Here is a 26,500-nt window from a genome sequence, read left to right as displayed (position 1 = left end):
CCCCCCCCCTTGCAGGTGGCACAGCTGGAGCAGAGCTCATGGGGTTGGAAGGAGGATGTGGACTTCCTGGTGCACGACTCTGGGCTTCCTGTCCTGCTGCCCAGACCCTGGGGGCCTCTGAAGCTCAGCAGGCCGGACCCAGTGCAGTAGGGCAGGGAAGCTCAATGCTGCTTCTGGGAGCCCCATGCTAGCCACGCTGCTATGGCAAGGAACCCCCTGGCTTCCTGGCAGTAGCAGCAGCAGTATGGAATTGTGCCCTCTGCTGCTGCCAGACAGGCAGGGGGCACCTAGCCTTCCCACTCTGCTATGCCAGAGAGCCTGGAGGGAAGGTAGCCAGGTGGGGAGCCCCAAGTTCACAGTGAGCAGCCCACATCAGCCCTGCACACATCTGGGGGACACATGCCTCCCTCTGCTCCTCTCCCCATAAGTGCATGAACCAGTGGGGAGCCAGCCGCCCCCCTCCCCCACGCCAGCTGCTTGGGTGAACTTAACCATGGGGGCCTCAATCTGCCCCTGCCCTCCCATAGACTTGCCTGGAAGGAGCTGTGGGAGCTTCTCTCCACACTGCCAGGTGTTCTTCTGCCTGATTGCTGCCCTCGTGCTCCCCCCTTGCAGGCTGGAACTCTCCCAGCCTGCAAGGGGAAACCTGCCCTTTTCTTCGTTTTTCTCCTCTAAAGGAGAAAATCTGTGATTGTCTTTGTGACCCCAGTTTTTATTATTGCGACTCCAAATGGGGTTGCGACCCCAAGGTTGGGAACTGCTGTTACAGCAGCAAAAATAGAGAAGCTTGGGTTTAACTTGGCTTTGTACCAAACAGCTGTTTTTTAGGGAGCCTGGTATTGGACTTGAGCTGATAACTGAGCTAAAACTAGGTTCTGTTGTCTTTATTGCTGTTTTAGTCTGGGTTAGGTGGCACAGGATAACCTGAGTTGAGAATCTAATTTAAAGGTGTAGAGCTGTCTTTAGCAAAGTGCAAAACTAGGCTCAGTATGAGGAAAACAAATTTTGGGGTTTTTTTGTGGTGATTATCTTTTATTGGACTGACTACAGTTAGGAGAGATGTTAGAAAAGCTTTTAGGCACAAAGTGTTCTTCAAGTCTGGACTCACCTAAAGAAAAGGCACTTTGTATCTGAAAGAATCTAACATCTGTATCAATTATACAGTCAGTCCAATAAAAGATGTCACAAAACAAACAAAAAGCCTCTGCTTCTGGCATATTTTCTAGACTGTAACAATATTCTAACCCTACTTATACAGGAGGTCAGACATATGAGGTCAGACATTTGACAGTCTCTCCTGAACTTAAACTTTCTGAATTTAGATCTAGAGTTGTAACTCGGTTATACCTCTGTCCTCTTCCCTCTGTGGAATTTATGACCAGCAGCTTTGTTGTGCAAAGTTGGCTCTGAAAATAGCAAGTGCCTGCTATTGATTTTTCTTTCTTTATTCTCTCTCTCTCTTTTTTTTTTACACCCAGTCATTAAACAAAGCCAGTTAATTTCATTTATGAATTTTATTTTTTTTCTTCCATTCTGCTAGTATCACGGTTGTTTTCCACAGTTAGTTTCCTGATCATTAGCAGTACCCACACCTTCAGTTCCTGGTTAGTTACTTTGGAAACCTATGAAAATATCATTTAGTTTCTTGGTTGCAGATGGGAGGATGTATTGCTCAAATACTTGCTTTCAAATATTTAGTCTTAAGTAATTAAAAAAAAAAATCTTAAGAACCTGCAAAAGCCCTTGGACTTGTAGCTAGAATTTCTTCATGGTCATTTTGTACCCGTTTCATTCTTGTACTGTCCTTTTTTTATTTTAAAAAAACAAACAAACCTCAAAAAACTTAGAAAACTCTTCCTTCTCCCTGATGTATTAATACAGTGTAGAGAGAGGTACCAGGTTAGTCTGAAGTCAGTCAGAAGGCAAGGTTAAAACTGAGTAGTACTGGTTATATATTTAAGAAAAATGAATTCACACTGGAATAGAGGTAAAAAAAGAGACAGTAGGATGGTCAGGGAAGTGGACAATCTCTTTTAAAACGAGTGATGAAATAATTGGCCTGCAGAGTCTAGCAAAATGAAAGCTGAAACAGAATGTATCTACACTGTATTGAGCAGAAGGCTGATGTGCTGCTTATAGACCCAGGTGGGCAATTATTTTGGCTGGAGGGTTGCTTAATGAATGAGTTTTGGTGAGCTGTTGTGGGCCAAAAGGACAGTCCCACCCCTTGACATGTGCCTCACCCCCTGGTTGCCATCTTGGGTCTGGGAGTTCCACCACTAACCCCTGACCTTTGACACCAGAAGTCCGTCCCCTTGCCCCTGTAAGTACTTCTTGTTTGGTGGGGCGGGGCTTGCCATCTTGGAACCAGAAACAAACATAATACTAAAAATCAAAATCTTTAAAATACGTTAATTTTATTTCAAAAAAGATTTTCGTCCTGATTTACGTGTGTTTGCATAAAGTATATAGATTCATAGATGTTAGGGTCGGAAGGGACCTCAATAGATCATCGAGTCCGACCCCCTGCATAGGCAGGGAAGAGTGCTGGGGTCAGATGACCCCAGCTAGATGCTTATCTAACCTCCTCTTGAAGACCCCCAGGGTAGGGGAGAGCACCACCTCCCTTGGGAGCCCGTTCCAGACCTTGGCCACTCTAACTGAAGAAGTTCTTCCTAATGTCCAGTCTAAATCTGCTCTCTGCTAGCTTGTGGCCATTATTTCTTGTAACCCCCGGGGGCGCCTTGGTGAATAAATCCTCACCAATTCCCTTCGGTGCCCCCGTGATGAACTTATAGGCAGCCACAAGGTCGCCTCTCAACCTTCTCTTGCGGAGGCTGAAAAGGTCCAGTTTCTCTAGTCTCTCCTCGTAGAGCTTGGTCTGTAGGCCCTTAACCATACGAGTGGCGTATAGAGGTGATTGCATGATAGCACAAAAATAAAGTCTTACTCTTGCATATTGTGTGTGTGTGTGTGGTATGGTTGGGGGTGTGTGTGCATGTATGATGGGGTGCGTGTGAGAGGGTTGAGGTGTGTGGCTGTATGTGGGGAGAGTATTCATCAGGTGGGGTGTGGTTTTGGGTATGTGGGGTGTGAGGACCTCCCCACATGCCCCCACACATGGCATACAGCCCCAATCATCAGTGGCAGGACCAGCAGGTGGCAGGCCCATAGGGTCTCATAGCCCAGGCAAGCACAGCCTGCCTCTATTGCACAGGGCTGTAGGTGGCTCACATGCAGGTCCCAGGACTCCTGATCACCCAGGAGGAAGTCCTATGTGATGAAGCCAGTGATCTGGCCCTGCTCCCCGCTGCCACATGCAGGTCTCAAGACTCTTCCAGGCAGCAGGGAATGGGGCTCCCCACCACTTCCAGGAGACTCCCATGAGCTGCACATGGTGGCAGGGAGCAGGGAAGGCAGCTGCCTCCATCACGTGGGGCTTCCCCCTGGTGGCAAGTGAATCCTGGGAGCTGCATGTGAGCAGCAGGGAGTCCTGCACGATGGAACTGGGCCAAGCTGGGCTCCGCACTCCTGCCCCAGGCTTCACACTCCCGCCAGCCCCAGCTCTGCACTTCCTCCCAGCAGCTTCCCTCCACCCGCTGCTGCTTTCCTACCTGCTGCCTGGAGCAAGCGCTGCAGCAGGGACACAAGGAGTAGCCGCTGGAGGCTAGGGAATCCAAGCAGGTCCCTCGCTGGCTGTAGTAGTCATGCTGGCCAGCGCTGGGGCCAGGACCCTCTCATGCACAAGGGCATAATACAATTAATTGGTGGGTGCCTGTGGGTCAGATGAAATCGCCTGGCAGGCTGGGTTTGGCCCACAGGCTATATTTTGTCCACCGCTGTTATAGATTAAGATATATGTAGAACATGAGCCTTTATGGACTCTAGCTCACTTCTGACCACTTTGTTCCTAGGGGTTCTTTGTTTTGTATACCTCTTCCCAGCACTGGTCTCCTCCCTCTCCCTTCTCAGTTTTGGTATTTAGATCTCTCACTCCACTTCATATGCTGTTCTGTGCTGTCCTTTCACAGCATCTGACAGTGAGAGAAGAGTTCATGAGCTCTTTATATATCTAATTTAGTAGTCTGTAAGGTGCTTGTCTGCCCTGCCTTCTGCTCAGTACAGTGTAGATGCATCCCATCTCAGCTTTCATTTTGCTGAACTCGGCAGGCCAAGTTACTCCATTACTTTCAATAGAGATACTCTATCTGGCCATCTTTGTGCACCTATTACAATGTTAATTTTTCTTAAGTATTTATAGCAAGAATGATAGTGTTCAGATAATGCCTCACAAGGGCTTTCTTTATACATGAATGATTCCCTGTATCTTCTGGTAGAAGACTTGGTACAGGTGTGCTGTATAGACTGTGTAGGAGAAGCTTATGCTTTTGTGAACCACAGCTCACTTCAGCAGATGTTGTTTCACAGCATCTGTCGAAGTGAGCTTTGGCTTAAAAAAACAACTTAATGGATCTCTAATTCAGTTAGTCTGCAAGGTGTACCTCTTCCCTGCCTTCTGTCTGACTCCAGCCTAACATGACTAACTATTTCCCTTTGTCTTCTGGTCATACCTCACCTTATTTGCCTTTTCTACAACATCATGACATTGGTAGTTCATAGTCCACTTACAGTAATGCTTAGGCCTTTCTTCTCCTGTTGCTTCCAGTTAATGAACCCACAATTTACAACAGACATTCTTGTTCCATTGCGTGTGACCTCATTTAGTTAGTGGTAAATTTCATTTAATTCTTACTCCAGGTCTCGGTCTCATCCACTTTATCTTGTAAGATATTCTGAGTCGTTTTATTGATGGTGTCTCCTAAACTTGCATTCTCTCTTTCATTTCATAATTAACTTCCCTCCTTAAGGTTTTTCCTTTCAGTAACCCAACTTTCTGTACCCAGGTTGTTAAAGAAAATTATTTATTATTTTAATATTTTTTTCCTGTTGGTCCTGAGACTTGAGAGGTCCACCAGTAGCCTTTGTCCACCTTGATAGTTCCCCTTTCATTAGAATGTTGGCTTCTTGCAGACATTAAAAAACCAAAAACTGTGCATTACTGAAAGAAACAGTGCATTACTTCAGCCCAGCTCTGCGGTGTCTGTATAGACTGGACTACAATGGAGTTTTTTGGCACTTTTAGCTAAAGCGGATTCAATCAGCTATATTAGATAAAAGTGCTGAAAAAGCCCCCTAAAGTGCCCGATCTTTATAGGCATTGGGTGAGCCAGGTTGAAGTAATGCATTGCCTCTTCTAGGCATGTGCAAGGCTCAGTGCGGGAACGCATAAGTTTAAAGTAACGTGCCATTTTTTTATTGTTGGTTTTTAACGTCTGCAAGCACCTTTTTTGTCTCCTCTTTAATCAGTTCCTTCCCCACCCAGTGTTTGTTGGTACTAACCCCCGTCTTCTCCGGTTCAGTAGTAGATTAGGTCTATCTTATTTGTCTTGGGTAGCTGATCTGTTACTGAAAGATATTAGATTATCTATCTGATACAGTCTACCTTTGATAAGCCTGTATAGCATTTTGTCCCATTTCCTATTTACCCTTTTCTCTAATATTTATTCTCGTCAAAATTAGTCTAAAACCTTGAATATTGTTTAGGTTAAACCTTGTGACGTATGTAGTTTTGAACTAAAACAGTTTATCCATATATAGATATTATTTTTTATTTGTTATGATTTGTGTTACTGGCTTGTAAATATGAAATAGTCTAAAACTCTCTTTCAGCAAATGGTAACGACAACAAGAAATTCAAAGGAGACGATAAAATGGATGGGGCTCCTTCTCGTGTTCTTCATATCAGGAAATTGCCTGGTGAAGTGACAGAAACTGAAGTTATTGCTTTAGGCTTACCTTTTGGTAAGGTAACCAACATCCTGATGCTGAAAGGAAAAAATCAGGTACTGTTTATATTTATGTCCATTACTAGTAGAGCAATTTTTTTTTTTCAAATTTCAAAATATATTGTTAATCCTATGGAAACTAATTATAATGGTAACTAATTTTTTAGTTTGCACTGTTCTTAGCTCAGAGGAAATTATAGCTCACTTTATATTTACATGCAGTGAGTTTGTTGATTTTTCTTTTAACTGAATATATGATCTCTTCCATCCCCCACAAATTCTCTGCTTCCAAGATAATTATTTGGGCCAGCATCTTTAATGATGAAAGTTTAGACATATAGAAAACTTGACTTTAAAGATAGGGGATTTCTAGCCAAATACGGGCTTTTTGGGGGAGTGGGGGAGAGTAAAATTGGAAGTCTTCGTGAATGGTGTGTGTGTGTGTGTGTGTGTGTGTGTGTTACTTTTATAATGTCAAAGAGTAAATAGTCCATAAATACTACAAGACTTTTCTTAATTCTTACGTTATAGGCTTTTTTGGAACTTGCAACAGAAGAAGCCGCTATCACTATGGTTAATTATTATTCTGCTGTGACACCTCATCTCCGTAACCAGCCCATCTATATCCAGTACTCTAATCATAAAGAACTAAAGACTGATAATACACTAAACCAGGTATATATGTATTGTTATGGAGTATTACAGATGTGTACACTCATTTACAAATATAGCGTAGCCTGCATTTGTGGCACACACTTTGTATAATTGAATGTATTTTTGTATCAACCAAATTTTGCTGTAACTTTTGGTTACAGTTCTATTTTATGATATTAGAGGGAACCAGGCATCATTTTGACTTTCACATGTTGCAGTTATGTCAGTGTTGTTACTGTAATTCATTGTTGCTTATAACTGTTACTAACTTAAAGCCATTCATGAAATAACCTTCTGTTTGAAAGTTAGGATTCAAACAAATTTTTTTGGTTTAAGTTGTCAGCGCATGTCGAATTTCCTTAGCATCTATTACTAATGCAGATTCCTATTCCCAGTGTTATGAATCATAAAACTGATAGCATTAGTAACTTTAGTTTATTTGATCTCTTCTTCCTACAGTATAGTTCCTGGAGAAAAATGCATTACAGATCACTCCGGGGGGAAAATGTATTTAATAACTGAGAAATATATTATTTGATCTTGGATATGTGTAAAATCTATTTCAAAACAGGCATAAGACTTTTTTAGTAGAACAGGAAACTCTTTTAAAAGTAACACTTGCAAGAGCAGTAAAGGTCTTCCTTGCATTTGAGGTTGCTGCTTCCTACAAAGAATGGGGAAAAGAAGGATTGACCCATTGCAGCTCAGATGCTAATATCTCAGCATTCATTTCTTATATTCTTTTTTTGATCATACTAGCATTGCCTGTCTGTTGTAAGAAACTACAGTTCCTGCTGTTCTCTTGTCCTATCTGGTATAATAGTGTGTTAATTGCACACTACTTTATTACCTTTTAAGGACATTTTTCTGGAAACTTCCATGCTTGAGACTTTTTTGCTTTCTATTGAAATTAAGTTCATCCTTCATTTTTCTGCCTAGCATTGTGAACATGCTAGATCTTTTGTTGTTCTGAGTATTCCTTGTCTATCAAAGATTATTTAAAAAAATTTTAAATGCTAGCTATAAAAAAACAAACAAAAAAAAGTGGAAAGGTGAAAATGAAAAACAAAAAATCCACCAATACCAGTAATAGGTAGGGCTATATTCACCATCCGTTTTATGCTTACATTTAGTGGTGGCCTTTTTTTGGACCCGTCTCTCTCTGATTAGTAATATTCCGTTCTGATGTGACATCATTCTGGCAGTGCTCTTGCTACAGCAGGTCCACCTCTTTCTTTTTTGTCATTAAGGCAGTTGTTTTACAAGCTTGTTCTTAATTTTTTTTATTTATAATAATGTTCTTGGTCACGTTTCAAGACTGATGCTTGTTGTGATAATATACTCAGTAAAAGACAGGTGGCTGTGATGGGTTTGGACATTCTTGTATTGGTAAGAAAAAGCATATGAGTTTTTGATAGTTGGTGACCAAATTCCCTTCTTAGTTAAATTAATAGGGACACTAAGCCACTTAACCAAAAATGTAGGTAGCAAGATAGTGTTTGAAAGCCTTTGCAACTTTTAAAAGTTGTCCTTTCTTTACATAGAATTTTAAAAGAAAATAAGTTCTGTAAATTACCAGGAAAATGAAGGGAAGCATAAATAGCTTAATTAAGGGGAGAGCAGAGGAAGCTGTAATTAGAACAAGACCTTAATCAAACAAGCACATAAAATAAAAATTAGGGTAATTTTTTCAGCTTTTTATGGGCGTTTTTTTAGCTACTGTTTTGTTAATTTCTTATACTGTTACTTTGCAAGATTGTTACTTTTACTGGTTGCCTTTTAAAAAGACTATTCTCACAGTAGATTTATTAGAGCTATTTCAACATTTTAATATTTCTGTGAATCTATTTTTCTGGGAAAATGCATAAGCAGGACAATTAAATAATGTTAAAGTTATGTTTTAAAACAGACATTTTTACCTAGTGTGTTACGAATAATAGCAATACCTGTTGAACTCCTGAATTGTCAACTTGTCATAATTTCTTTTTTTTAACATAGAATTAGGTTTAGTTATTGTGATGCATTTAAAATTGTGAAGAGAAATAATCAAATACTGTAAAACATAATGAAATTTAAAAAGAAAAATGTAATATTTCTCAAGTTAGATAAACAATTGACTTTTTTATTTACCTGCTTAAACATTTTTAAAAACTTCCTATTTTTTTCCCCAAATACCTTTAAAAAGTAGGGCCACTTGTTTACAAATGTTAAAAATGTAACCTGAATTTGTTTCTTGTTTAAAAACACCTGTTTCTTGTACAATTTTAAGCCTGACCTTATTTTTATGTGCATGCCTCCTTTGTCATGCAGTACTATTAGTCTTAGTGGAATTAAATGTTAGGAATAAACATCAGCTCAGAAGAGTCTTTAAGGCTGTGATCTAGAAAGCAGGTCTTTCAAATTTTTACTCATGTGAGTAATTCTGGTGTCCTTGGTTGGGACCATTTGTGCCAATAAGTGTTGGGGACTTTATGCTGTACAACACAAATTCATTTCAGTTTTTCTTGCAACATAAATTTTGGTACAGTATTATTGGTGTAAAAATTGGAAGAGGATTGAAATAATGAAGCAGCTCTACCAAATGCTTGAGTGGTTTTAGAATGGTGTATACTTTGTGCATTTTTTGAAAATTATTAGCACTATTACTCTCAAAATACTTTTGTCAGAATAGCATTAATTAGTGCTTGACATGAAACAGTAAAACTTGTTTTCCCACATAGTGTTTACCAGGTCTTTCCTTCCCTCCCCCTCCTCCCCTTTTACTTTTCTTATTCCTTAATTCATTTCAGAATGAGGAATATCATGTAAGTTGTGGGACCTGTGATGTGTAGTGGCTCTGATACCTTTAGAATATGCAGTATACATTCATATGGTGGTGATTATTGGTTATAATTCTTACTTTGCACGCACACTTTTGTCTCTTCTGTTGTGTATTGTTTTACCTCATAAAGCTACTGTAATAAAACGTATGAAATAAAATTCCTCTTTTTGCATTCTTTTTAGAGAATCACCTAACAAAAATAACCCTTCTAAAACATGATCACTTTTGGCAATAGAAGTAGTTATGTAGATGTATGCTCTTGTGTTGTTACCAATGTGGTTATCCTCTCAATTTGTAAACCTTTGTTGTTTGGATTAATAAATTCTTGGGTTGCATGTAAGTAGTTTGCTTACCTGCAATCACTTCTTTCTATGTTTGGCCTTACTGTCTTAATTTTATTAAGACACAAATCAGACTATTATGAGTAGAATCCATCATTTTCCATCCTTATTGGAAAATATTCCTTTTATTAGTGAGTTATTAATTCTAATATGGACTTTAGTTAAAAATGGAAAAGAACTCTTAATTTATTGCATAGATTGCAGGAGGGTATGATTTAAATTTTTTTTAATGTTTTTATTATTATTATTTTTTTTTTTTTAAGTTTTGATTTCAGTCCATCAACATAGATTCAAAATCCAAATCAGCCCCATCTTTTTGGTTCCTTTTGGTAAAAGAACATGCTTTCTTTTAGGAAGACTGTTGGCTTCGTTTGAAGCTACTTTCTCTGGTTTGGTAAGGATTAATCAGTATTTTTTTTAGTGTCATCTCTCCCCGTGGTAGATTACAGCTCCAGTTATACCACCCAAATTCTGCATTGCACAACATCTAGTTTTGATAGACTTAGTAGTAGTAGATTGCTGTGCCATTAAAGGAATCTATAAAATGTTCGCTAAAATTTCATTGTATAGTGTTTGCATCTCTCGTGATGTTTTTAAGAGGTGAATGTTTATGATGCCAAAGATAATTATGTGTTGGTTTGCAGTAACAATATGGATACAGCTATATTCCTGAAATATTTTCTTTGTCATATGACATTTTTCTTTTTATTTAGAGGGCTCAAGCTGTACTTCAGGCAGTGACGGCAGTACAGACAACAAATACTCCCATAAGTGGGACTACAGTTAGTGAGAGTGCAGTAACTCCAGCTCAGAGTCCCGTACTTAGAATAATAATTGACAACATGTACTACCCTGTAACCCTTGATGTTCTTCACCAAGTAAGCCAATTTTTTTTTATCTTTTAACTTGCATTTATATGATTTGTAATAGATTTGTGTAAGCATAACCTTTTTATTATTTTTGACAGATATTCTCTAAATTTGGTGCTGTATTAAAGATAATTACATTCACAAAGAATAACCAGTTTCAAGCATTACTGCAATATGGTGATCCAGTGAATGCACAGCAAGCAAAATTAGTAAGTATGAGTTTGCTTTCCAGTAAATTATCTGTTACTTAACATTTTGACAGATGTTGGTATAACAAACTGGTAATTTTAGTAATGTACCAAACTCATCCACCTTTTTTTTTTATTTTTTCAAATAATAATCTGTTTTGATATGAAGAAAAAAATGACCCCAGGTATTGTATATGTGTGGTTTAGTCCCTAGAGTAGTGATTCTCAACTAGTGTGCTGCAAGATCTGTTTAAGGTGACTGCAGCATGCCCCACAGTGTCTGGGTATGTAGGTACAGATGACCTGGGAGTATTCTTCCTGGTTTGTTTTTGTGATAGAAAAAATTTACCTGGAGACCCCTGAACAGACACTCGAATGCTGAGGCCCTGAAGAGTAGAGTGATGCTGTTGCTCAGCCAGAGGACCCCTGTGTACACATCCCGCTGTGATCTGCAGGCTCTTTCAGTTAGCCTGGAGGTAGCAGTGCACAGGTCATCCAAGCAGTGCCCTGATTGGATAACCCAGACTGGTCATGGTCAGCCTCGCTCTCCCTGCAGCAGAGCATGCAGCTTGTGAATGTAGCATGTTCTGCTTCCTGCTGGACTGGAGCAGTAGAGTCCAGCCTGACCAACACACTGTGTCAGGTGATGCGGGAGTTATTGGGTACAGCAAAGCACTCTGGGATGTTGGAGGACTGTGCTGTGGCTTCTCTTACAATATGTGTATGGACATTCAGTCTCCCAGGATAAATTCTTCCAGAGCCACCATTTTTGCTTTGGGAGAAAAATCTCGAACACCTGTACACTTGTGGTCTCTACTCAGAAAGCAGCAACTCTTCTTAGGAGAAAATGAATGTTTATACATGGGCAGTATTGGCACTGTGTAAGGTGTGGAAGCACATATATATGATTCACAAGATGAACCCTATGATTTCAAACATGAATCCGTAATGTGAAAAATATGCTGACGTGATTTTTCTGAGTCTGTTGCTAAAAAAAAAGAACTACTCTAATATTTTTCTGCAGTCAGAAACTGAGTGAAAGTGAAGAGTTGGCATTTTCTGGGGGTGGGAGGTATCTTGAGTCTAGAAAGGTTGAGAATCACTGGTCTAGAGGCTTATGTCAGGATTCATAAGCCACCCTTTTTGTAAAGAACTATACATGTGTAGTAAAAAAGACAGTCTCTTTGCCATGAAGCTTCACCTGAAGCAGGTGGTGAAGCAGTGGAAGAGAAAACAAAAAAGGCAAGGTTGGAATAACAGTGAATCAGTCATGTTTAGTATAGCAAGCAGAAACCTTAGCACATAAGTTGGCTAGTAGGTGTGCATTTTGTAGGCATCAAAGCAGAGGTGAGATTTTTTTTTTTTTCAAATTGATGCGTCTTAGAAAAATATCTCTATTGCTTTTTTTTTTTTTTTTAAGCATATGAGGGATGGGGGGGGAAGTGCCAAATTATTCAAGGGGACAGTGCAGCGTGAAGGCACCGAACTCCATAGTAAATCAGTTTAGAAATACAGTAGGGTTAAGTCATGGAAGGTTGTAAATGTAAAGGCGAATAACTTTTGCTTGAAAGTGGGAAGAGATCCCAGAGAAAAATGAAGAAGTCTGTCATTATCAATATATGATCCTGTTTTGAGTGGACCCACCAGGAATAAGTTTGCATTTATCAAGATAGGAAATGATGAGGGCCTATTTGAGAATTTTAGCAATGGACTGAAATGGAAGGCTAGACTTAGGCAATTTTTAGCGAAGAAATGGTAAGATTTTTTTAGATCTTGAGGTGGTAACCTACATTTGTGGAAGGCTCAGTCAAAGATAATGGAAAAGTTCTGGTATTAAGTGATTTGAAAGCAGGTAGTGTTATCCATGGATGAGAGGAAGGTGGATTTTGGAGGAAATGACCATATTTTCTCACATTCACACACTCCAGAATAAAATACACATCTTTTTTTCCTGTCCTGTCCTGTCCCATCCCATCCTTTCATGCTCTGTTCTTTGAAAGCAGAATGACAAAAAGAAAAGATCTTTTCCTGTAGTAAGTAACTGAGTAAGCAGCAGTCAGGGACCAATCTTATTGTTCTGTTCCCTGAGTCATATGCAGATTTTATTTTTCCTTTTCTCCAGCAAGGCAGAAATTGCTCTTCTCTTACTAAGTTTCTCCAGTGTAAAACACACTACAATTTCCAACCGCTGTTTTTTTGGAAAAAGGTGCATGTTGTATGTGCAAGAATAATAGCACAGCTTTGGCCAGCCTCAGCTAAAGTTGACAAGTAGCACCTGTAAAAAGAGAAAAGAAAAAGCAGACTATATCCTTTGTATTAACAGTGAAGACTAATATGAAATAGTAAGGTAGAGCTGAGAGCGGTCATCATAAAGAAGATAGATGAAGAAGCCTTCAAATATGTGATTACCCAGTTATTGGGTACAGAAGAAGAGGAGATGACCAGACAGTGCCCTTCAGGATCCATACTGAAAGCGTAAGAGTGGGTGACAGAACCTTCAAAAAGATACTGAAGTAACATTTAGGAAAGTAGGAGGATAAGCAGGAAATGGGAGAAGTCACATGAAACAAAATACAAGTTTTTGAGAAGAGAATCATGGTCAGTCCTGTTTACGGTGTTCTGCAGTTGAGAAAATGTCAAACTTTAAAATTTCTAGTTATAGATGGGAAGGCTTAGTACCAAATTGATCTTGGAAAAGCACCTTTCTGTAATATTTTTCCCCCCAGATGTCTATATAGATTTACAATATAATTATGAACATAGCTCTTTCCAATACAAATCATGTGGTGTCAGAGGTGAGGGGAAAGCACGTATTACAATAAATTTTGTTTTAAAATGATCCAGCCTGTCCATACATAAGCTCCAAACTTTAAATTTTAAGTAATTTTAATAACAAAGAAACTGGATTTTCTCTTTAAATGATTCATTATTACTATAACAATGATTGTTTAACAACTCAAAGGGGAGTTGTCTGTGTTTAATTTTTTATTTCAGAATGTCTGTATATTTGTACAGACATCTTTATGTTGGTTGACACTTGTTTTGCATTTGACAAGTTCTCTCTGACAGCAGTTTAGGGTTTGTTTTTGGTTTCTTTTAACAAAAATGTAAATTCACATTTTGGAGCAAACTCATAGCAAAGGGTAGATTCTGTAGCTATAGATTGTATGTGCCCTGCCTATGCTGTTCAAAGATAATTTCAGGTAGGTGACACCTAAAAAGGAACACACTTGATTTTAATTCAGTTAACAGCGGTAAAGCTGGATACTATAGACTCTAGTTCCAGTATGAGCTAAATATGTGAAAGGATTAAAAGAACTTTCAAGTAACTTGCAACACTTAATTTTTAACACATTGACATTTAATCTGATGTGATAACCAGTTATGATATGAAAAGCAACCCTTCTTTTTAAAGCAGCATGACTTAGTTTTGACAAAGGATAATGCAAATGTGAGTTAGTATATTGGAGATAGAATCTATGTGAAACAAAGCATCGTAGGGTAATAGTGATGCTCTTTGTGCTCATGTTAGGTACCATATTTACTCAAATACAAGACAAGGGTTTTCTCCAGTCAGCATGGGAAGAAAAAAATCCCCTCATCTTATTATCACATACAAGGAAACATCATTAAATATAATGTCTACTGGTAAACTGCTGCCAAAAGCAGCATGAGCTCAGCAATGGAAACTAACTATGAAGTTGATTAAATGCAGCCAGCACTGAGCTTAACTATAAAACACATTGCCCAGGTGGGGCAAACATACTGATGGGAACTTTTTTTCCATTAAAAATAAAAACAGGCAGGTGTTCCCTCTGGAGGAAACTGGCACTGGGCCTGAAGGTACTCTGGGCCTGGAGGTACAGCAATACCAGGCTGAGACCGGGACGGCCAGAGCCCTCCCTGACATCCTCCTCCTTGTGCCAGAGATGCTTAATCTTAGCCAAAAGGTCAAGATGCTGATAGAAACCTATCAAAAGGACAGATTAGTGTAACCCATCTGAATAAGACATGATAGCACAGTCATTGAGCACAGTCCCCTTCAGCATTGACTCTTTCAAGTCATGGTGAGCCACCACAGTGCATATATTTTTACTTCCTCTTCATGCCCACAGTTGAGCTGCAGCTTTTTTTCTCATTTCCAATAATTCCTCTTTCTTCACCAGCCATAAATGCCTAGCAAACATCACAAAACAGTGCCCCAAACTATTTACCCAGGATCCTTCTATAGCCCCCTCTCTTAGCCTGGTGCATATGATTAATGTGACCCCACCCTCCATGAAGTGAAACCAGACCGGTTTGCCTTGTGCCTCATCTGTACGTACATTTTTGGAGCATCCTAGGACTCATGACAAGAACACCCAGTTCTAGTCATGAGTGGGGGTACTAGTTAGCACGTAGATCCTTTGTGGGGGTGTATCTGGAATATTTCATAGTTTCGTAATTTCATAGTTGGTAGGGTAGGAAGGGACCTGAGCAGATCATCAAGTCTGACCCCCCTGCCATGGCAGGAAAGAGTATTGCGGTCAAACGAACCTGGCAAGGTGTTCGTCTAGCCTGCTCTTAAAGACCCCCAGGGTAGGAGCCAGCACCACTTTGCTTGGAAGTTGGTTCCAGATCATAGCCGCCCTGACTGTGAAGTAGTGCCTCCTGATGTCTGTGCGGGCCGGGCACGAGCCGGGCCCTTTTTCGTGCTGCACGCGGGCTGTGGCCAGCAGCCTGGGCACGCGGGGTCGGAGAGAGGGCGCGGGTCAAGCTAGAATTAGGCACAGACTCGTAGCGGTAGATTGAAAGATTGTTTACTTACACCAGAGATGGTTGCGGTGCAGGCTGGAAAACTTGCTTGAGTTGCGGTTATAGACAAAGACAACACGAACGATCACGTGGAGTTTGCTAGGCTCCACGGAAACAGAGCTCCGGATGCCCTGGACAAGCGCGCCACCGAAATGGAAACCTCGTAGATACGTCTTATAAAGAATTATCGCTCAAAGACGGAAAGAGGTGGGCGATGGATCAGGTTGCCAAACTCCTCTGAATCTCACACAGGGTTTCTATTACCCTGCCGTGTACCCAGAGTCCCCACGAGATGGATGTGGAGTCCTCTTCGGCTTGGGCGGAAACCGCTCAAGCCTCTTATACAGCTAACAGGCCAATCGTTAGCCGCCACGTGGGAATAATTTAGAACTAGCCAATAACGGGGAACCAATTTGCATGCGGGTGACGGGAACTCCTTTGCACCGTGCATTTCCCTTGCAACTTGAGCAATGCACTCTGCAAAGGAAGCCACAAATTGGCGGGAAACTCTTCCTTGCACCGGGGTTCTCCTCTGCAGCAGAAAACTCTACCGTGCAATGAAGCTGTAATTTGGCGGGGATAATTCTAGTGCCGAAGCACGCACAAAATCATACCTTTGGGTTATGACAATGTCTAGTCTGAATCTACCCTCTGCCAGCTTGTGACCATTATTTATAGTCACTCCTGGTAGTGCTTGGGGGAACAGGGACTCCCCCAGTGCCTGCTATACACGCACACTGATCAGTGCTGAGCTATGAGGTCACCATGGTTTGAAATGCTGTTGATTCTGGTGGGACCTAACCCAATGAATTATATGGTAATCCAGGGGCCTTTTGGCTTCAGATTAATATCATGCAAAGTTTGTATTATACATAAGTAGGTGCAAAACTGTGTTTATAGAGTACCTAGACTAAAACTTGTAGCTGTTTCAAAATAAGTAACATGCATCAGTTCTGGATGAACTAAGTCTACAGGTGTTATGTGGAAATAAATACAGCTATGTTTAATTTTAAGGACGGTGTTTTCAAATTTGCTCCTCGCTTCCATGTGCTCAGGGAGAGCCAGGTTTGATAGTAAAGAGGGGAGAAAGGATCAACATTGTGGGGGAGGCAGAGGACAAGGGGGTGACCTGAACCCTCTTTCGCCCCCAGATTTTTTTTTCTGTTGTAGCAGTGGGAGGGAGACAAATTCAAGGCATGCTCCAATAATTAGATTCTTTACCTTGAAAATTATAACAAATTTATAAATTTTCCATATATAGAATTTAATTATTTGGGGGTTGTTTTATAATTAGGGTTGTCATCTGGCCAAGTAAATATGGTAATACAGGCAGTCCTCAGACTTGCAACATAATTTGTTCCTGAAAACTGCATCTTAAGTTGAAATGTAACTCAGAACTATTTCTCCCATAGGAAACAATGTTATAAATGGGGATTGGTTCCTAAACCAACGCCTGATACCCTATTTTCACCAAAAATAACCCAGAACTCACTCAATTATAGATGAATAATATAGCTACATTAATGTATTTATATTGTAAATAGCAATCGTATTGACTTGGAAGGACTTATTTGAGGTGACTTTGCTGGTCTTTTTGAAGGGGTGTTGGCTGGAGTATTTTCAGGAATCTTGGCTGCAGGTTTTTTTGGAGTCTTGTCTGCTTTCTTAAAGCAAGTGTCTAAGGAAGTGTGGACAGATGTTCTCCAGGGAGATGGGTGACACATTGAACTTGTTCACTGACGTGGCATTGCATCAGTTTGAGCGTTGTAAAGTTGAAACTGTCAGAAAGTTGAAACAGGGTGTCAATTTATAAATGTAAATGCAAAACGTTGCAACTCGAAACATTGTAAGTCGAGGACTGCCTGTGTAGGATGAGCTTCCCTTTCGTTTAACTCTGCAACTTTAAAAGGAGAATTTTTAAAACTGAGGATGTTTAAAGTTGTCTGAATATTTAATAAATGCAAAATCATGAATGGCATCAACCTAGAGACCATATGAGACCATCATGTTAGAAGGAAAGATGTCCTTTCCCCTCAGAACTAATGAAAAATATCTACCATTTTCAGGGTTGTTACTGGATTGAAAAATACATTAAAAAACACAACAAAACAGAATCCTTATCTGAACAATATAGACCCTACCAGCTGAATAGGGCATTAACTGGAAAGGAGACGACAGATGAGAAGAAATAACTTGCTCCCCTTTTGAATATATTTAGAGTATATTAGAAGCAAGAAGACCTGTGACTAGTCCTTCAGTGGGTTGCATGGGGTTCTGAATTTAAAAGCATGATGAAATAATAAAGACATTTTTAATGGATTTTCCATCAGTTTTTACTGCAGAAGATCATGGAGAAATTAAAATTTCACAGGAAATCAGAATGTGGCCTTAATAGAAATTGAAGACTTATTGAGGAAGTAAAAGCAATTTGAAAAACTCAAGTGATGTAAGTACCAAGAAGAGATGGTATTCATTTCAGGGTTCTGAGAAAATAAGAGTGTGCGCTCTGAAGCCCTATGGAACTTCTTGCTTATTTGGATAACCAAAGCAGCAAAAAATGCATTTCTCCACCAGTTGTTTTCTAGGAAACTGCCATTTCCTGTAGCATAAGCTTATGGCCATGTTCATCCATATTTTCATCACTACCTCCAGGTGGAATAATAACGACTGGTTGTATCTTCAACCGAATTTGAAGACAACACAATCCCCAGAGGCAGAATGCCTATTTCTGCGGTAGGCAAAAATGTATTAAGAACATGCAACAATGCTGGTCTATAAACATCAAGGCTCTTCTAAAGTAAAGCAGATGGACCCTGCAGATACCTAAATGATGATATTGTCATATTATCATATTTAAAAAGTAATATTTGCCAGCCTTTGCTGCAGAAAACTTTATCTACACCCTAACTTCCAGTTTATACCTTCAAAACAATTGGTATACATTAGAGCTTTGTTTGACACAGCTCAGCTTTGCCTTCCTGACCTAGTGTAGGATAAAAGCATCCTAAATCTAGTAGAGAAATTTTATCATAGCTGATCACTTGAATTGTGTTGTGAATGTTAGGTCTGGTACTCTGCATTCAGAGCACTTCTGATGTATAGGTCTGGGTATCCTTGATGAATCCTCACTTTATAGTAGAAGTAATTCCAGTTTCCACAGGAATTTTCCCTTTGCATTTGTGTACCAATTTCAGGACAATTTTGTGATGATGGTAATACATAGACGACCTCCCAGGACTGGATTTTCAAATTCAGGATATGTAATGAAAAGTACAACGTGAAGGAAGGAAACACCCCTGTAATCTATGTAACCTCATCAAGAAAAAGTGTGCCCAAAGTTTGGAGACAGAGTCCTTATGCAGACATTTTCAAATGATCTTCCTTTATATGGGTATGATGGCTTATCTGCCTCAGAGGGAAGCTCTGGATTGCCCCTCCTATGTCAAGAAGCCCAGCAAATGCAGAAGACAACTTTGTCCTGGATGTGTTGTATTCTTAGAGAATATGATCTACAAGTTTGTCTCTGGGAAGGCTTATTCTGCTTATGATACTGGCATTGTCTTTATATGCTCCGTACTTGTCTGCTAGTACCTCTTATATCGAAGTTACTGACCATCCTCAGAGGAGAGAAGATTTCATAGTTTTTGATGGAGCCTTATGTTGCCCAGAGCAGATGTAGTTCTTAAGTCTGCAGGTGGCCTTTAAAATTGAAAGTCTGTCAACCGGGGCATCTTGATCCTGGGTTAAAATAGAGCTTCCTTTCTGACATTGACTCCTAGAAAGAGAGAGAGCTTCTGAGGTCTTGAGAACATATATCAACATATATTCTTTTTTAGATGGATCATAGTAGAAGGACTTGCAATTTTAAGTTAAAAATGTAGATGGAAACTCATGGATCCCTCTAAATGCCCTCTGGAAAAGTGCCTGCCTAGGGTTGTCTTTCTAGATTATAGACCAGTTGCATTTCCGTTAATTTGATGACTACTTGCGACTATTATAAGCTGGTTGAACATGAGTCAGTATTTGCACTATAATCCTTAGTTTCATATGTGGCTTGACAAATTTGAAAACATCCTATATTTGGTCACTTGTTACTGTTCTTTGGACTAAACTAACGATAGCTCCTTTTGATCACTTTATATTTGTGAACTCAGCTTTTTAATGTGGGATATAGCTTTCTTGATGGCAGTGACATCAGCTTGCAATATGAGTAAGCTTTTGACTATGAAGACAGGATCCACCTTACTTCAGATTTTATAGCAAGAACATTTTTTTCTGAAGCTGGTGATTAAATTCTCCCACATTAAACCATTCATCCCTTAGCACTTTTTTGTGTTTGCATACTTGTTTAAATGAGATCTTTCTCCTCAAGCCCAACATTAGAAAGTACTTGATATTTTACTTTGAGATGAAAATTCTAGTTGCTTCAAGTACCATATACTATCAGTAAAATGCCAACCAGGCTTATGCTCTCTATTGTTGTGACTTGTTCATCTCACAGTTCTGTCATTTTTCAGTGTGTCCTGTGTAAGGTAGGATAGGTTCTGAAGTTAGCCTGAGTCTGTTTCAGTTTGTGTGCAAAACAACTACATGGCACAAACTACCGTATTAAACATTGTAATTTATAACCAATTTCAAGAACAAGAATTCCTCTTGGATTTATTAGTTCTGTTGAGCCAAAGCCAAATATCTGCTCTCACTTCTCTTAACTTAAGACCTGTCTGCCCGTCCATCCGACCATCCTCAACCCACAAACTGGATTTTCCAAATATCACCCCAAACCAGAAAAATTTAGTTTCCCCTGCCCCCCAACCACAGCCTCCCTGCCCAGCCCATTATAGAAGTGAAGCCTCCCACCCATCCCAATAATGTCTACAAACTGCCACTCGCATCCAGATACAAGAAACCTACTTCTACCCCCCCGCCTCCCTCCCTGTTAGTGTGTTCTGTAGGCCACTTAGCTGGCCAGTATTTGAAAGTTGTATTTGTATTGGTCATTTGTCTGTTTTATGTTTAAAATATGTTGTAGTATTACTTCTTTTGGGTCATTCTCTTGTGAGAACTTTTTGAAGAAAATGCCTTCTGAAAAGAAAGGACAAATATCCAAAATACTGTGTAAATAAAATAATTCTTAATATTCGCATTCCATAAATGGGTTAATAGTTCTGTGGTTCACTTTTTTATAACTGGATAATTTGGAAAACATTTTTTTCTCCCTGTACAATTAAAGAATTGATTAAAGGATTCCAAGATCTGAGATAAGGATAGTTTGTGTATAATTAGTCGGGGTAGCTTAAGCCCTCTGTAACCTACTATAGTTCCTCAAGGACTGAACGATTTGAAGTATATGGAAATCTGCCCTGTCTTGTCCTGTGGTAGAAAACAAGAAAACTGTGAATTAAGTCATAGAACAAAACAGAACATTTCCAGTAAGCAGTTTTTTCTTCTTAATGTCCACTCTGCTTTCTTGAAATACCAAAATCCTATGTTGGAGTTGTTGGGCTATTTTCTTTTTTTTTAAGCACAAGCTTACTTAATTTAAAATATCAACATAAATTCCTTCAAGTAGTTGAAAAATAATATTTCCATTAATTTCATCAAAATTAAGTGCAATAAAAATTTAATATTTTCAAAGACACAAGCAACTGTTAGTTGTCCAGAATCATCTGACAGTTTTTGATGCACTATCTGTATATGTGACATTCACATTTGTAAGTAAAGGTAGTTTATTTTTTACTAAAATGTCAAGCATATTCGATATTGTTAATATAAGCAGAAATTACATTTCTGATATTCTGTTCCCTTACCCCCACAAAATAATACTTTAAACTCGGGATGTACCAATACATCGGTTCCATATCGGATCAGTACCAATATGAGGAAAATTGAGAGTATCGGCAGTCAGCTTTTTTTTGTCTGATTTGGCCAGTAATGTGGCTGATAAATACTACATGCATGCACGCAGCCAGGAGCACAGCTCGGCAACGTGAAGAGCAGCTGGCTCTGGCTGGTAAGTCTGTGGGGAAAGGGGCAAGGGTAGGGGCATGGCGGGGGGGGGGAAGATCGAGGCCCCTGTGGTGAGGGAGGGAGTAGAAGTAGGGCAGGGGCAGGGCTGGGCATGGGATGGAACTTAAGGGGCAGCTGCAGTCACCCCAAAATTTGCTGTGGCCCCCCTCAACTCCTCCCCCCAGCACTACCACCGCCTGCCCTGAAAGCAGCCTAACCCCTGCTGGGAAGAGCCCAGTGCAGCGCCGGCCCCAGCTTGGAGTGGCAGCCTGCCCCGTCCCACACACATATCCAGGGGTGCACACTCTATGCCCTCCTGGGGTGCATGCTTCCCCCCCCTCCCCACCCCTTCCCCCCCAACAGACTTGCCAGTGGGATGCCACTCTCCAGGCTGCGGGGCTGCATATCAGTTTGGTATCGGCCGATATGGCTCCTTAAAAATCAGCTATCAGTATCGGCCCCAGAAATTCCTATTGGTGCATTCCAACGTTAAAAAATTAAAGTTCTCCACATGTGATTGTCCATTTGGCTGTTGAAGCTCTACATTTGATCATCTTGTTACTGGAAAGAACAGCAAAATAACACTTTTTAGTGTTAGGGCCATAGATAGATTTGTTTTTAAATTGGTATAATTTTAGTTTATGTGACATCTTACAAACCTCCAAAAATGCCTGATTTATGCAAGGTTCTTAACAGCTTCTAATTTTTTTTAGAAGCCCTGTGATTTTTAAGTTGAACTAGTGTTCATTCAAAAGTACCAAGAATATTAATTGTGAAAAATATACGGTTTCACAAGAAATGGTCACTAAAATGAACGTACCAAGTATTTTTCTTTTAACCATCTATGCGGGTCATCTTTCAAGGTCGAACAAAAGTCATGGTAGTAAAATAATGTCCTTTTGCTGATTACTTTAAAAAGGTTGTGGTACAGCTACTCCTCGCTTAACGTAATAGTTACGTTCTTGAAAAATGTGACTTTAAGCGAACCAATGTTAACAAGCGGATCCAATTGCATTATAGTAGTTACCTACTAGCAGGCAGCAACCAAACAATGTTATAACCAAACATTGCGCGACTTTAAACGAATATGTTCTCCAATAGATCAGCGACATAATAACAAAACATTAACCAGGGCGACATTAAGTGAGGAGTTCCTGTATTTTAGGAATATATTTTGCATATTATTTTAATGTCTTCTGTTTGTATGTGTCACTTATTTTAATGTCTTTCTAAAAGTACATTGCATTGTGATTTTAACTTAAAAATTTTTTTGTGTGTTCAAGCTGAAATAATGCCAAGTAATCTTTAATAAATCTGACAAGCTAGCTCTTGAGTATCACTACATTAATATGTCTGTTGGTGGCAGTCTGTAAGGATTTGGGTATATAAATTTTTTCTGAGTAATAGAAATTTAAATATAAAGCTTCCTGTAATTACTTTTGCATTTTCCTCTCCCTCTTCTTTTTGGTTTTAAACTAACAAATGGACAGATGTATGCTAATTTTTACCAAATTTCAAAATTTGTGAGACTATATTAAAATATATATATCATAATTTTTTTTTCTCTCTCTCTCTCAGGCATTAGATGGCCAAAATATTTATAATGCCTGCTGTACTCTACGGATTGATTTTTCCAAACTGGTGAATTTAAATGTAAAGTACAACAATGATAAAAGTAGGGACTATACTCGACCCGATCTTCCATCTGGTGATGGGCAGCCAGCATTGGACCCAGCTATTGCTGCAGCATTTGCCAAAGAGACCTCACTTTTAGGTATGATTTTTAATCTTCAGCCCCCCACCCTTGATCCCAATTCATCTAATGCAAACAATTAAAAGTACTTGATAACTACAATGATTAATATTATGTTAGAGCGTGAGATCCTCCATCAGAGTTTTTCACTGTTGTTCACAAAAACAGGTTCTGTCCCTTATCACTTACTCTGTCAATAGATGTGACAGATAGATAGTAATGGGACAGATGTTGGGTAGATGGAAAATACCCAACAGTTGTCTGTTTACATTTTTAATTTCCTGTAATCATCCAATTAGGAGGCTTGCATGAGTTTATGGGAACAGAATTGGAGTCCTTATCTCTATTGTTATTTGGTCATAAAAATACTTCCTTGTTTTCATAGTTTTCAGTGTCGATTTTTCTTCACAGATTATTCACTTGAGATCAGAGGTATTGCACTATAATTTCTGTAAAGATGCAGTGAAAAAATACATCTTTAAACTTCTGTGTTTCTGTAAGGATCATTTTTGTTTTTTCCCTTGTATACATTGGAACTCTTAACATCTAATGCTCTGGTATGTGAGCTCAGGAGCTGACAAGGTATTAGAAACCATCAGAAGAAGCAGCTGAGATGCCCGGAGCAGTGTATAGATATCGTTACACTGTCAGATAAGTACACTGTCATAACCTCTTACACTCTTGGGTTACTGGCAGAGACAATTCATTCAGTACAGTGTACTTATTCAATAATTATTCAATAATTCTCTCTCAAATCATATTCTATCTTTACATTCTTTTTTAATTTATCAACACTGATAAATACTTCACTGACTGCATTCCATTTTTTCATAGTTGTGTTATTTTGAAGGATGTCTTGAGTGTTGTGTGTTTTTGGGCTTGTTTTGATCAACAGAGTTCAGATTTGGTCTAGATAATTTCACAAGACCCAGTGAATTGTGGTGCATTCCTTATTTTGCCTCCTTGTTGGCTGCTTTCTTTAGAATGGGGGTTGGTATATGGTCATGTGGCCCAGATCCATCTTATCCCATGGAGCCATTGGATCTGGCTCATGGATGTGGGACGTTGGCAGTATTCAGTGGCAGGGGCTTCTCTCATGCTGTGGTGAGGAGATGTGACAGCGGCTAGGTCTGACCTGAGCTCTGTCATTCTGACTTGTAATTGAAAAGGTTGCTGACCAGTGCTCAAGAAAGAGCACATGAAGAAAGAATTGCCATTCATGAAAAGTGCTTTATCAGTTAGTGAATAGGTTGTTTGCCTATTTGGGATTTTTTTGTGGTGTTTCCCTTGGAGTAGTTAGTTATCGGCATGGTCTGGTAACTGATCGCAGTTGTAATTGGAAGCTGTTTTTTATCTTTTGTCAGAAGGTGTATTTACATGGAACATGATACAGAGACACTGAGCTAGCTTTCACCTGGAAGCCAGTGGTAATGGGGATCGTGGACAGGGTGGCTGATGGGTAATTAAGGTGGAGAGCAAGCAACCATGTGTGTGTCAGCTTGTCTCCACATGATAGAATTTTGGGTTTTTTTTAAATTTCTTTTAAAATATAAAAACTTAAGTAATTGCATATTAAAAAAAAAAACCTATATGTAAAAAACCTTGTTAATATTACAAAATCACATTTTCAGAAGTTGAGACATCAACTTTTAAGCGTTGTTCTTGATGCACATTAAAGTAGCTTAATTAAAGAATGCATTGTAATACACTTCTTCACGACTAAGGATATACTCAATTTCACGATTTCACAATTTTCACAGAAACCACCAAAAAAAGGTGGCTTCCACAATCACTGCAAAAACACACTCTCCACAATTTTGCACGGAATCAACAGAAAAAAAAATACTAAAAATAAAATGTTGGCTCCCAGTCAGTGGGAGCTAGCCAACAGCCCCTGGGCCAGGCCTCGCAACTTGCAGAGTAGTGGAAGGGGGAAGCCACTAGCCTGAAGAGGAACAGCCAAGATGGTGGCAACAATCAACGGTGAGGGGAGGGGCTATGTGAAGGGCAATCCTCTTTGCCAATCAGAGGCAAGGGGTGGGGGGCCGCTGGGGGCCCTTAGCCAAGCGGGGGAGGGCAGGGGAAGGAATTACCATGAAAATGGTGCCAGGCACTATAAGCAACCTGCAATTCTTCTTTCACCTCCACATGCTTTTAAGTCAGGGGTGTCCAACCTTTTTGAATGTGGGGCCAGATCATGAACTTTTTATCACCCAGTGGCCAACGAGCCATACTCAAAGACCTCACAGGAAGTGGTATCACATCAGGAAGTGATGTCACGTGACCTTTGACACAAATGAAGTTGCAGGAAGTGACAATGAAATGGGTCTGGAAATGTGTTTAAAATCCAAAATAAAAACAATATAAAAGCAACAATGAAATAATGCAAACACTTGACTAAAATAAACACTTTCGCTTCTACTCACTTCTCAATGAAAGAAGCACAATGCAAGCTTGCCCTGGGACACCTGGGCATATAGCACCAGGTAGAAGAAGCCATGGAAGAGCAGCCGGCTGTTGGCCTCCAGCAGCAGCAGCGAGGAGGAGGAGAAGCAGTGCCTCAGGACGCTGCCCAGCTCCATCGGGGGCGAGGAGCCCAGTCTTCACACACAGCCATGTGCACGCCTCCCTCCTCGCCCCCGGCTCCCATGGAGGAGGAGGAGGAGGAGGAGAAAGTCACGAGTGTGACCTTGTGCTTCCTCCTCACGAGTGCACACACGTGTGTGGCACCCCTGCACGGGCTCCTCAGCATCCTGCCCGGGGACATGGCCCCGCTGATAGCTGGGCAGCCATGTTTCACTCTCGCGTACTCATCCCCACGCTGCACCGTGCCGCCCCTTCCCCACCGATGCAGTGCAGACCGCCCCCGGCATGGGGCTTAAAGGACCCAGCCCGGAGCCGGCCAAAAAAAGCTGGGGCGGGGGAGGCTTCCTCTGCCAGGGAGGGAGGAGGAGGAAGCAGAGGCGGTGCAGTGAGCCCGGGCTGGCGCCATGTGCTCACACGGGGACCTGCAAGCTGGGCATAGGGCAGTGCCCAGGCAGCCCCCGGTTGCAACTTCTCCGCCCACCACCAGGAAGATGAACCACGCAGGTAGTGTCGAGTGGGGAAGTTGCTGGGGCCTCAGGATGATGCTTCCTTCTCCCCAGCCACAGCCCCGAGGGGCAGAGCCAGGTGCAAGCGGTGATTTAGCGTGGGGGAAGTTGACTGGGGAGGGTCTGGGGGGGATTT

At 40.4% G+C, this 26,500-nt stretch overlaps 1 protein-coding gene across 12 annotated transcripts in view; it reads left to right on the top strand.

Moving 5' to 3' along the window:
* Positions 1-26,500, top strand: part of PTBP2 (polypyrimidine tract binding protein 2) — a 97,567-nt gene that overhangs the window by 49,439 nt on the left and 21,628 nt on the right. For 11 of the 12 annotated variants that reach the window (XM_014517624.2, XM_014517630.2, XM_014517613.2 and 8 more), the window contains 5 exons: positions 5,731-5,903; positions 6,378-6,521; positions 10,376-10,540; positions 10,630-10,740; positions 23,098-23,293. In XM_014517624.2, the coding sequence (XP_014373110.1) occupies positions 5,731-5,903; positions 6,378-6,521; positions 10,376-10,540; positions 10,630-10,740; positions 23,098-23,293 (789 nt within the window). Of the gene's footprint in view, positions 1-5,712; positions 5,904-6,377; positions 6,522-10,375; positions 10,541-10,629; positions 10,741-23,097; positions 23,294-26,500 lie in introns of those variants that run through there. The other variant, XM_025197448.1, reaches the window with a different exon arrangement.

This window comes from Alligator sinensis, unplaced genomic scaffold (genome assembly GCF_000455745.1).
Source record: "Alligator sinensis unplaced genomic scaffold, ASM45574v1 scaffold647_2, whole genome shotgun sequence".
Classification (NCBI taxonomy): domain Eukaryota; kingdom Metazoa; phylum Chordata; order Crocodylia; family Alligatoridae; genus Alligator; species Alligator sinensis.
The sequence above is the reverse complement of the archived record's forward strand: the minus strand, read 5'-3'. Positions and strand labels throughout refer to the sequence as shown.